At 40.0% G+C, this 11,549-nt stretch overlaps 2 protein-coding genes across 3 annotated transcripts; one reads left to right on the top strand and one right to left on the bottom strand.

Annotated features, from left to right (window-relative positions):
• Positions 1–2,271: 2,271 nt before the first annotated feature.
• On the top strand, positions 2,272–5,854 carry LOC139336608 (T-cell surface glycoprotein CD3 epsilon chain-like). 2 transcript variants are annotated; one of them, XM_070970760.1, is made up of 5 exons: positions 2,272–2,511; positions 3,036–3,218; positions 3,301–3,444; positions 3,801–3,853; positions 4,768–5,854. In XM_070970760.1, exons 1-5 carry the CDS (start codon positions 2,439–2,441, stop codon positions 4,825–4,827), a joined length of 513 nt encoding a protein of 170 aa, XP_070826861.1. In that variant the 5' UTR covers positions 2,272–2,438; the 3' UTR covers positions 4,828–5,854. The 2 variants fall into 2 exon arrangements, with proteins under 2 accessions (XP_070826861.1, XP_070826860.1); XM_070970759.1 differs by having other exon boundaries at positions 2,412–2,511; positions 3,042–3,218.
• A 1,976-nt stretch (positions 5,855–7,830) lies between these two features.
• Positions 7,831–11,370, bottom strand: LOC139336669 (T-cell surface glycoprotein CD3 epsilon chain-like). The gene is made up of 7 exons (XM_070970835.1): positions 11,306–11,370; positions 10,872–10,948; positions 10,754–10,774; positions 10,360–10,584; positions 10,016–10,159; positions 8,782–8,846; positions 7,831–8,681 (listed from the first exon to the last, which is right to left on the bottom strand). Exons 2-7 carry the CDS (start codon positions 10,924–10,926, stop codon positions 8,622–8,624), a joined length of 570 nt encoding a protein of 189 aa, XP_070826936.1. The 5' UTR covers positions 10,927–10,948; positions 11,306–11,370; the 3' UTR covers positions 7,831–8,621.
• Positions 11,371–11,549: the final 179 nt, after the last annotated feature.

Raw genomic sequence — 11,549 nt, 5'->3', positions numbered from 1 at the left:
CTGGTCACCCAACCTGTTTTGCTGCTGCGTAAAACAGATGCTGTGCCATACCAAAGCTGTTGCGCAAACACATGTCCAGGATGGTTCATCGGTACTGTTAGACAGCATCGTTATTAATTATGATGTCACCTTACATGAGCTGATGTATGATGAAACAACAGAACAACATGAAATATGCAGCCATGCTGACACGTAAGGGGGGCAATCAAAGGGCTTTCTGATGTGACATTTTATGACTTCATATTGAAGGCCCTGACGTGGTTTTTTGACACGTCTAATGTGTCTTCACTATGAGGATTAGTGAAATCTTATCCATTTTTGACTTGTTGATTTTAATCATCAAATTAAAAAGTCAAATTCAGTTAATTGAGTCATATTAGTTCTTCAGAGAGACATGATGGTTAAAGGGGAATTCAATATTTGAATAAATGGGGGGTTAATAAAAACTCTCGATGTAAAAAAAAAAAATAAAAAAAACAAACACGAGGCTGATGCTGACTGGACTATTAATTCTTCACTGTAAAATCAAACAGTGAGATGTGAATAGAAATGGTTCTGCCTCTCCTGGCAGCTCAGCAGACAGCTGTATTGTTCCACATGAAACTGACTGGTTTCTGGTTTGAACCACTTGGGGGCAGAGCTGCACTTTGATGTACACCACCTCCGTAATTCTAGTCTGAAGACTGTCAAAATGGCTGGAATTCACGTCTGACTTTCTCTGGCTGGCATGAGATAATATTTCACTTACGTTTAAATCTCATGGCGTGAACATGTGTGAGTGTGAACGTACATTTATGGTTGTGTTAACTTAACAAAGGTGTATAAAGATCTCAATAGTCAACCTGAAAAAGTACATTTTTTACAGCTGTAATTACAGCTTGGATAGCAGCTTGGATATTGGACATCCATAGCTACAGCTATGGCCGGTTCGATCCCGGGGTCGGGCCCTTCTGTGTGAAGTTTGCATGTTCTTCCCGTGCATGCGTGGGTACTCTCCGGGGTACTCCGGCTTCCTCCCACAGACCAAAAACATGCTCATTAGGTTAATTGGTGACTCTAAAATTGTCTTGTCTTGTGAGTGTGAGCGTGAATGGTTGTCTGTCTCTATATGTTGCCCTGCAATCGGCTGGCGACCGGTTCATGGTGTACCTCTTGCCCATTGACAGCTGGGATAGGCTCCAGCCCCCCCACAACCCCGGAAAGGGATAGTCGGGTCTAGACAATGGATGGACATTTCTGACAATATGTAAATATAATGTGTTCATGGATTTTGAAATATGTGGTTATCGAATGCTTATTGTGTGAAAACAATGAAAAGTGACCCACAGTGTAGTCCACACTGACCTCTGACCTCCAACTACAAAGACATGACTTAGCAATGTAAAAACATTTCACGTAATTTCATTTTTGCATAAACCAAGATTCCATTCCAGTAAAAGGAAGGATGTCACATACCGCATGGATTGTGCTACCCGACAGTACGTCACACAAATGAATGTAAAAGGTTGCGACATGCTTCAGTAGGCTTTGTGATACACTGCAGTGAATCCAGTAATGTAATGAAAAACAAATGTATCTAGATTCACTTTGCTTACTTGTATAGGACAGCTCGGTGGGGTTGAGGACTTGCTACGGAGTCACTGTGGGTCCATGTTTACTGAGGGAAAAGTCATTCCAAGGATTTGCCCTTTCACACTACACGACATGAAATTGAAAAGCATAATAACTGCACGCATTCTCCTAATGCAGCAGAATGTATAGTTTGCGCTGTGTTCGATTTTGAATGCAAGTTTAACAGTTTGTCTTATAATGTGCAAAGATAGCGGGAGAAAACAGTTCATGAATTGAATGCATTTTGAGTGAAAAGTGATCCACAGTTTAGTCCATATTGACCTCTGTTGTACTGACTGTGTAAAGAGCTTTAAAAAAGCGAACTCAGTACAGAAACGTGTGAGTTAGCAATTGAAAAAAAGAAAAGGAAAAATTGTAAGATCTCATTTTCAAATGAGGCCTGATCACACCAAAAATAATGGAAGATACTGAAAATCAATCATGTGCATTTCAAAAATTTCTATTTCTATTCGAAATCAATACAATAAATACCGTACAGGAGGATTTCTATGCGCTGTATTAATTTAGTTTGACTTCATTTAGAGGTTCAACCATGAATGCATCTTGAAAAAAAAACACTTCCTGTGGGGAGTAACGTGTGTGTGTGTGTGTGTGTGTGTGTGTGTGTGTGTGTGTGTGTGTGTGTGTGAGAGAGAGAGAGAGAGAGAGAGAGAGAAGCACCAAGCCTGCTCCTTTGAATCTTTTTGTCTCAGGCAGCTTGATATCTTTTTATATCTTGTAAGTGCTTACATTCACAAATCTGATCTACAGCATAGAGTCAAACGCTCACCAAACGGTACAATAAGCAGAGGCTGTCTTAAAAAAAAATGACCAGCATGGGTATTCAGGCTGCACTCGCTGTCCTCCTCCTGCTCGCAGCAACCGTGAAGGCTGATGAAGGTAAATATTGCATTGTTTTGTTTTGTTTTTTATTGTAAGTCATTGACTTTCTGTATACTGGTCTTCATTCAGAACAACACATATTCTGAAAAAAAGACATTTAAGAACTCTTTTCAAAGACACTTCTTCAACTTCCTGTATTTAATTCATGCAGCCGACTTGTTAAATGGAAACGTAGAGCATTCTTCTTTGTATTTCACACCAGTGTAACGAGTGCTTGTTTCACACTGATGTTTTGATTTGCTTTATTCTTTTTTGCAGTGTAGTATGCCACTTGTATTTTTGTTATTTGTTCTGGGCTCTCGTTGGAAACACTTCAGCCTCCGTGCATGTAAGACATTCGACTCAGAGAAAAATGATCCGACTCAGATGCACATAAGATGAGCTGAGTCTTGGAAACCTACCTCAGCTCTCTGATCATCCTATTTTGAAACTCAAACGTAATGGGGAAGAAGGGTCGTCATGAAATGATGAATTAAAGCAAGTACACTGAAGTAACTTAACATCTGTCCATGTGTTTTAAGGAGAAGTATCCTTCTGGGGGGAATATGTCACGATGACCTGTCCAGAGAGTGGGACTTGGTACTACAAAAATAACAACGTCAGTGAGGGACTGGACTACACACTCAAGTATGACAATACCAAGAAAGGCCTTTATGAGTGTAAATATGACGAGAAAATATATTACTTCTACGTGCAAGGAAAGGGTGAGTAAAAATCACACTTCCTCATGATGTGCCATGTGTCAGCTGTGCTTCACTTATTCAACTGCTGTTCTTTGTCCTCCAGTGTGTGAAAATTGTTTTGAGCTGGATGGGACTCTGTTTGCTCTGGCCATCACTGCGGACATGTCCGTGACAGCATTTGTGATGATGATTATCTACATGCGCATCAAGAAGAGAGGCTCACCTGGACTTAGTCACACTTCCAAAGGTAAGAATGCATTAAAGTAGATCATACAAACTCAAAGCGTTCCACTTCTTTATGTAAAATGTTGCAGTATGTCCCCTGGACTGGAGTACTTAACATGCATCTTTTAGTGAAATACTGATTTTTCAGACTTAGAAATAGGATTGTAGCCGACGTGTGTGCATGCAGCTGATGCAGCTGCAAATGCTATTTCAGTTATTTTTAAGTATTTGAAGTATTAAAGTGGGTGTGGACAAATTTTTACTCTTAAAGTTATCCATATTTTGTCTGTATGTATGCACAATAAACCAGAGAGCATCTTTCTAAGTATGCACTGACTCTGAAAGTTCAACTGATTGGTCATATCTCTGTACCTCTAGCACCTGCTCATTCAGGAGGCCGGGCTCCACCTGTCCCATCTCCTGACTATGAGGTAAGTATCGTACAACAAAAAAGTGCATTACATTTGCCTTCGCTGCATTCACCTGATTTTCTTCTCCACAGTGACAAAAGCCGCCGTGTCCTTGCAAACTAACTCTAAACATAGAATTAGAGCTGAGATGAGAGTGTTAAGTAAATTTAAGTAATAGTTCGACATTATGGGAAATACACTTATTTGTTCTCTTGTAGGGAGTCAGATGATCAGTACCACAGCCAAGTTATGGATGCTTAGCTTAGCTTAGCATAAAGAGTGGAAGCAGGTGAATAGAAAATACTCCACTTACCAGCGCCATTAAAGCTAACTATATCACCGTAATATCACCTTATATACTGTTTACTGTTAGTGTAAAAAGAACACGTTTAGCTTTTCAGTCAAGTCACTTTTGTTTACATTGCACATTTAAAAACACCAGGAGCTGACTCAAAGTGCTTTCCAGTCGAGGCAGGTGGGTTAGAATTTGCCTCAGTACAGGTATACATAATTAAAGGAAGAATATAAGAAAAAGCACCAATGCATAATGTAATACATATAATACAGAGAAGGCAAGTCTAACACGGGAAAATATCTAAAACAACTAAGATGATGAAATCAGAATCAACCAGTTGGAGTTGTGAAAGGATGGATACAGTGAACTACAGCAATCAAGAAGTGATAAAAGCATGGATAACTGTTTCTGGGTGCTCATTAGATAAGAACAGCTTTAATTTGGCTAAGCTGATAAAAATCTGCCCTTCATAACCACAAGTGACTTTATTAAAATTCAAAGTGTCCCAGAAAACACAAAGGTTTTTAACTTTGTTGTGCGAATTTGCAGACGAGTACATTGCTTAGGTTGGTGACGGTGCTAGGAGGAGCAAACATGACTCTGTGATCGACCTAACGCTGTTTATGTTGTGTTCTGGCAGCAATTGAACACTCACACTCGCTCCAAGGATACTTACTCTACGGTGAACAGGATGGGATAGCGACAAGTCTGCATCAGGTTCCTGGTTTAAAGGCGGCATGGATGAAGGCAAACATTCACCAAAGACATACATGAACAGCTGTCATGCTCCCAGTAGTACTTCCTTCTGCAAACATTTTCTCACTCTCTCCTGGTATTATCTAACCAGGTACAGTCATTGTTTCAGTTGTCCAGGTACAGCAGAGGTGAATTGCTTTTTTTTTTTTTTTGCATTGTTTCTGTAAATTGCTGTCATTCAGGTTCACCAACTCAGTTAATTTGGAAAAAACAGATCAACACATTAATGTTTATGAGGAAATTAAACACAGTCTTCTAGTGGCATGAGTCAGTTGTAATACCTTGACACCAAGTATTGTAACTGAGAGTGCATGGAAAGTATTTTCAATGTTTTCCGTGCTGTGAGCACCACAAACAAATGTCCATTCGCATCAGCTGTCTTGGTACAGAGGCAGAAATCTCAGAGACAGATAACTGGTCAAATAAAACCAAAACCATATGTATGGCTGTGCACCGTTAGCGGTAAGTGAGACAATGTTGGGGGGGGGGTGTTTGTTTTAGAAATATACACACAGTGGCCACTTTATTACGTACACCACAGTCAGTTTGTTAATTAGATGAAATGTTTTAACACTGAAGTTGCAGTGGTGGTGTTGTTTGGTATATGGAGGTGTGGAGGAGCAGAATCTCGAATCGAGATCGCATTAGATTGTACAGGTGTACCTAATAAAGTGGCGACTGTTTGTGTGTAGATTTGTACTATGACTGTACTGACCCTTAAATATAAAAACATGGTATGGTGGAGTATTTACAATAACGTCATAAATAAAAATCATAACATGTATTTGTCATTACAAATATTAATATACCTGTTTTCTGTAGGCTACATAATATACTATATGTTTTCATCATAACTTCTGACATAACTTTATTTTGCTCATCAACTTGCTTTTTTTCCTTTATCACTTTTTTCTTCTAATATACAGTGTTAATTTGTGCGACGTGTCATTAATAAATGAACCGCAGCCACCACCTTGTCTTCTTTTTTATTTTATTTTATCATGGTCGGAAGCAACACTGACATGCTTCTACGGATATAACTGCATGTGATTCATGAAGCGGCCTCAAAGCCGCAGCTCATATCCGTAGCACAGTCGTCATCAATGTGTCTTCATCACTGGTTTCTCTTTCGTGAGTGACTGGCCATCCTGTCTCTGAAAACATCTGACATCTCTACAGTGCATACACATGTATTTTCTATCCATTGTGTGCACAGTGGAAATGCTGCGTCATGTTTTGCGGTTGTTGTTGCACAAATGTGATTCTTCCCAGCAGTGACTAATATTACTTATTCATGCAAACTAATAATTGATTAGTCTATTACACTCAGTCTAGTACACTCTGTGTAATAGAGTGGGGTGCACTGCTTAGTGGAAACACTCCCACACTTACTGCTCAGCTATCTCCTTCTACATCTGCTGTATGTTTGTGAGAGAGAGAAACAAAGAGGTAGGGGGGAAGGGGTGGGGGTGTATACAGTGCGCTCCTGTATCTGACTGTCTTAAGTCAAACCGTTCCCACACAAAGACCTACTTCTGCTTGACAAATGCATGTGGCTGTGTGAGTGTGAACGTACGTGCACATGCTTTGAGCCAGAATTCGGTCGTGTGTGTGTGTGTGTGTGTGTGTGTGTAGGTTGATCATGCTTGTGTTTCTGAGCCGTGTTGTTTGATCTCTCTTCTCCTCCTCAGGTAGGAAACTGCAGTTTGTAGCTTTGTCACAGCAGCGTCAAGGAGAAGGTGAAAGACTGCAAGCAGTGATCAAAGAATTGAAGTTATCAGATTATTTGACGTGAGGAGGACTTCTATAAAGTCAGCAAGTTTCTCTCATCCTCCTCCTCTTCTCCATTTCCTCCTTGTCTTTTGTGTAACTTTTTAAACGTTTTTTAACGACTCATATAGGCCTCTGGAAGAGTCTCACTCTCATGGTAATGCAGTACAGCAGCAATAGCAACCCAGCTAACACAAACGTTCCAATAACATTTCCGGAACGTTCCTTACAGGTTTCTGTTTGGTAATTTTCCCACAGTGTTGTGGGAATTCCCTCAGAATGAACAAAACACTGATGTTGGTTTTACATCAGAAAAACATGTTGTTTTTCCAAATGTTGCTTGCTGGGAAGTGGTGGAAGAAGTACTCATCCTTAACTAAAAGCACCAATACAGCAATGTAAACATACTCCACTATAATTAAAAGCCCTAAATTAAAAGTACTGCCAAACTAAAAGTACAGTATTACAATCAAAATGTGCTTAAAATCCTTAAGCACATTGATTTTGTAACACCTGTGGTTTCACAGGCAAGTGTGGTCTAACACTACAGGTGACTTAATACAGCCCCGTTATGGCTGCAGGTGAGTGAGCAGTGAAGTGAGGCTTATATCAGTGAGATGCAATTACAAACAACAATGCTAGATTACATGCATGCAGTGTGACAATGTCAGACTCTTAAAATGAAAACTGCTGTATAGATACGCTGAATGCTATCGCTGAATCAATTATAAATGGAATCAAAAGGATTATAACTTGAAAAGTATCAGAAGTAAAAGAGCTCATCGTGCAGAAAAATGCCCCTGTGACTGATATGTTGTTATATATTTTCTAACTAGATTCATCCGGACGCACCAATGTGAAAGCAGTGTTTTACTTGAGGTGGAGCTAACTGAGCCACTTACTGTAATGTAAATTTTGTTATTTAAACCCAGTCTTTCCCAGCTGAGAGACTGGGGTCATGAGATAAATTCTGCAGCACAAATTATTAATTAAGCTTTTCTCTAATCTTTGTTTATTTGTGAAATTGGATAATTAGACCTCTTTAAGCCTCAAACAGCTATTTCAATGAAACCTCCCTGAGTGGTTTTTGATGGGAAATGTCTCATGTGAAGCTGTGCACAACGTGACAAGGGACGCTAAGAAGACAGAGCCCACAAACCAAAACAGTGCATTATATGCTATCAAATATACATTTTATTATTTTTCATTTAGTAACCGCAGAACAAGCACAGGTCATGTCAGTGAACATATCAGCACAACTCCGAATGTCTCATTACTCAGGGGCTCCAGTGGTGTCTATGTGAAGGGTGTGATAAGACATCCATTTGTCCCAGTTCAATAAACTCAGATTGTTGGATTCTCCATATCTGTGTGAGTCTATCTATATCAAACATCTTCTCAACAATGTCCAACCAGTGTTTCAGAGCAGAAGGGTCCTCCTTGCACTATTTCCTGGTGATGTCCTTCTTGGTCAAGAACCTCAGAATTGTACCTCTATGTACAGTACTTTAGTAAATGTGCACTGGCAACACCTGCCAATATGACAAGACAGCACAATCTTTATTCTTCAGTTTTTGATTTTGCATCTTGATAATGTGAGTTTTGTTTGTCAAAATAAAAACTTGATCTTTAAGTCTTTACATGAGGAGACTGTTGTAGGTCCTCATTTACAGATACTTAAAGAAAAAGAGATAATGAGTGAAAAATATAACATTAGCAGATTAAAATGCTACAAAATATGAACATCGGCTAATAAACAGTGAACTATGAGATGCAGCAAGTATTTAACAAGTCACTCATTGTGTGAGGGGTCTATGCTAAGATGCTAAGCTAAAACAGTATCATACAGAGAAGCATGCGTGCAACACCCATCACAGATGATAGACTTGTCCCTCCTGCAGATGTTTGAGTTGCGAGCACACGTGGAGTGCTTTCAGCTGGGGTCCCACGCAGTGAGCCACCACCCCTCTATCTCCTGTTGGTCAGTACATCATACGTGTCCCTTTGACCACCTTTGTGTTTCAGAGGCTGAAGGAGGAACAGTGGAGTAAAGAGAAAAAGAGTCATTTAATTTTCACATGTGATAATCACATAATGCCACTTGAGAGGACCTCGTGTTTGAGTTTACCTGATAATGGTCATTGGGGGCTCTGCTGCTCACTTCGTTTGGAACAAGATGCTGTCGATCAGAGCCTGAGGACAGATGTGTTGCTAATATTAATATATAAACATTAAGTGGCAAACAGGCTAATCTGAATGTTACTATTTTATTAACCATTAGTAATAAGTGGAACAGCCTTTTTTCAGTGCATTTTACTGCTAATGCCTTTTTCTGATTTTATTTAAGTTTTTCGCTTCAGGTACATTTTTGGGAATGCACGATTTATTTTTCAAGTTTTTTTTATCTGTGCTTTTCCTACTTGTAGCAACAGTCTCAGTTAAACTGTAATACTTGTGTCCATTATTGTCACTGTGATTGAAGCTGCCGTCATGTCTGTGATTTGGCTTTTATGACTGCCATGTCTGTGACACTTGAGTTTTTAATGTGTGTAAGAGTATGTGTGCAGAGTGTAGTCGTGCTTGTGCTGGCTGAGCGTTGCGCCTAAAGCTTTTCTGAAACTCCTCTGGTGTATATTGGGGTATATCTGCAGAAAGCACAGGGTGTATATCCTGATGTAAAGTCTGGCCCGAGTGCAGCTGCAGCCGCAGAGGAGCTGAACGCCTGCTTATGGTCGCCTCATATTTATCATATGGACCAGACAGCGGTATCAATTTTCTCATCTAGCATAAACCAAAGCCAAACAATATTCACAGTCAACAAAAATGGATTATTGTCAGATTCACAATGGCAGCATTGATCAGACATGAAAAAAATATGAACCCATTCTTTAACTCAGTGTACAGCAATGCGACCATGTCTATTTTGGAAGTTATTTAAAACAAATAGTCGTGTATTCATCCACTGCCCGTCGTTTTTCTGTGAAAACACAGAAGGTAGTTCCAGGTACTTCAAATGAGCATTGTAATTTCTTTCATTTTAATGAATCAATCCACACAGATTGCATCATTAAATGTGTAGTATTTACTGCTACTCAGTTCATTTAAACATACTGTATATTGTCAATCAAATATGATTGAAATTGCTTGCTAAACAGGAGTGTTAGTGGAGCCTTTCAGTGGCAAACCCTGAGATGGATGCACAGACTTTGTCATCCTGTCTATTCTAATCAATAGGATTAGTTATTAGGGATTAAGGAAATACTGAATATGGACAGACAGACAGACAGACAGACAGACAGACAGACAGACAGACAGACAGACAGACAGACAGACAGGTAGGTAGGTTGGTAGAAAGAGCTTACTTTTCTTGTGAGAGGCGGTTGGACTGATCCGAGTATGAGACATAAGGAGGTAGACAGCTACTCCAATCCCGACTGTAGCCACCACGTTTCCTACAGCCATTGCCATGACTGAAGTCAGGTCGAGCTCTATGCAGTTGTCACAGGCTTCACACACACACACACACACACACACACACACACACACACACACACACACACACACACACACACACATCTTGATAAACACTGTCCTCATAACACAGTCAGAATGCAAATAAGTACAAAAGCATGCATGAAACCCAGAACAACATGCAAAACACATAAGAACAAATCACGAGAAATACAAGTTTTACTGCAGAACTTACTCCGAAATTTCACAAAGATTTTTGGTAGAGTGCTGCCTAGCTGCCCCTCGTCAGAACCATCAGTAGCGGGGTCATTCACACATTCGTACTCTCCTGTGTTGTCATCACTGTATGCCAATCTTAGGGATTCCTCAGGGTCGCCCGTTTTGTTTTTAATTTTATTGCCGTCACAAGTGAGCACAATCCCACCAGAGACAGTTTTCGCTTGTATCTTAGGGGTTGCGGCTGTGTAAGAAAAGGAGACGTTCAAAGTTCAAAAAGAAACCTGCAGCTTGTGCTGATTGTTGAACTGCTTCTTGAAAATTACTCACAGGCATGCTTTCACAAAAACAGATTTACACCTAATTTCACTGCTATGCAACCCAAATCAAAGCAATCAAAATCAAAAGCTTACCATCATTGCAACTGACAGATGCTGTGGGAGAGATGTGGAAAGAAACATGAGAACATTTACTGGCATACAAAACGTTGATTTCATGCCATTAAAAGCAAGAATGGTGAGCGAGGCCCACCTGTCAGTGTCCAGAGCAGCAGCAAGGAGGCAGGCAAAAGTTTCTGGCATTTCATTGTGTGTTTACTCCTCTGAGTCCTGCTGATGACAGGAGGACATATTTCAGCTCGCAGTCAGTAAGAGCGAGCACACAGACAGAAACCAGGAAGGACGCCATTTTCTGCTCCCTGTCAACCATTTTATTCAGCTTAGCGTTACAGATAACTGATGATGAAAGAGAGACTTTAGGGTTTTGTTTTTTTTGTTTTGTTTTGTTTTGTTTTTTCAAGAAAGTCATTTAAGCTCATCTACAACTCAAACTTTGGGTTGAGTTGATTTTATTTCAAAAACTATCATATTATTTGGACTCCATAAAAACACACAAGTGCACAACACAGTCTGAGATCAACTGAAAGTCAATATTATATCCAGCAAGTTTTGAATAAAAGTACTGACCTCAAAATAAAGAGCTGCTGTGTCCCTGCTGTCAACGCATCCAATCTCCGTCTGCTGAAGTGTCTCGGCTTGTGTGTTAGTGCGTGTGTGTGTGTGTGTTTGAGTAGGAAGTGAGTGTGATTGGTTTGTTTTCCTTCTCAGCAGGCTTTGTTGATTTCTGCATCTGGAGGATTCGGGGTCTCTGTGACTTCCAGTTACTGACACCAAATGTTAGACGCTGGTGGATTTTACCCTCTTTCATTTT

The sequence above is a fragment of the Chaetodon trifascialis genome, chromosome 9, assembly GCF_039877785.1.
Source record: "Chaetodon trifascialis isolate fChaTrf1 chromosome 9, fChaTrf1.hap1, whole genome shotgun sequence".
NCBI classification, from domain to species: Eukaryota; Metazoa; Chordata; class Actinopteri; order Chaetodontiformes; family Chaetodontidae; genus Chaetodon; species Chaetodon trifascialis.
This window is presented reverse-complemented; position numbering and strand designations above follow the sequence as displayed.

Excerpts from the sequence above, each read along its gene's own strand:
- LOC139336608 (XM_070970760.1), top strand. The coding sequence starts at position 2,439 with ATGACCAGCATGGGTATTCAGGCTGCACTCGCTGTCCTCCTCCTGCTC. Across the intron at positions 2,512-3,035 it reads AACCGTGAAGGCTGATGAAG|GAGAAGTATCCTTCTGGGGG; the intron begins GTAAATATTGCA and ends ATGTGTTTTAAG. Across the intron at positions 3,445-3,800 it reads ACTTAGTCACACTTCCAAAG|CACCTGCTCATTCAGGAGGC; the intron begins GTAAGAATGCAT and ends CTGTACCTCTAG.
- LOC139336669 (XM_070970835.1), bottom strand. The coding sequence starts at position 10,926 with ATGAAATGCCAGAAACTTTTGCCTGCCTCCTTGCTGCTGCTCTGGACA. Across the intron at positions 10,585-10,753 it reads ATCTGTCAGTTGCAATGATG|CCGCAACCCCTAAGATACAA; the intron begins GTAAGCTTTTGA and ends TTTCTTACACAG. Across the intron at positions 10,160-10,359 it reads AATCTTTGTGAAATTTCGGA|CCTGTGACAACTGCATAGAG; the intron begins GTAAGTTCTGCA and ends GTGTGTGTGAAG.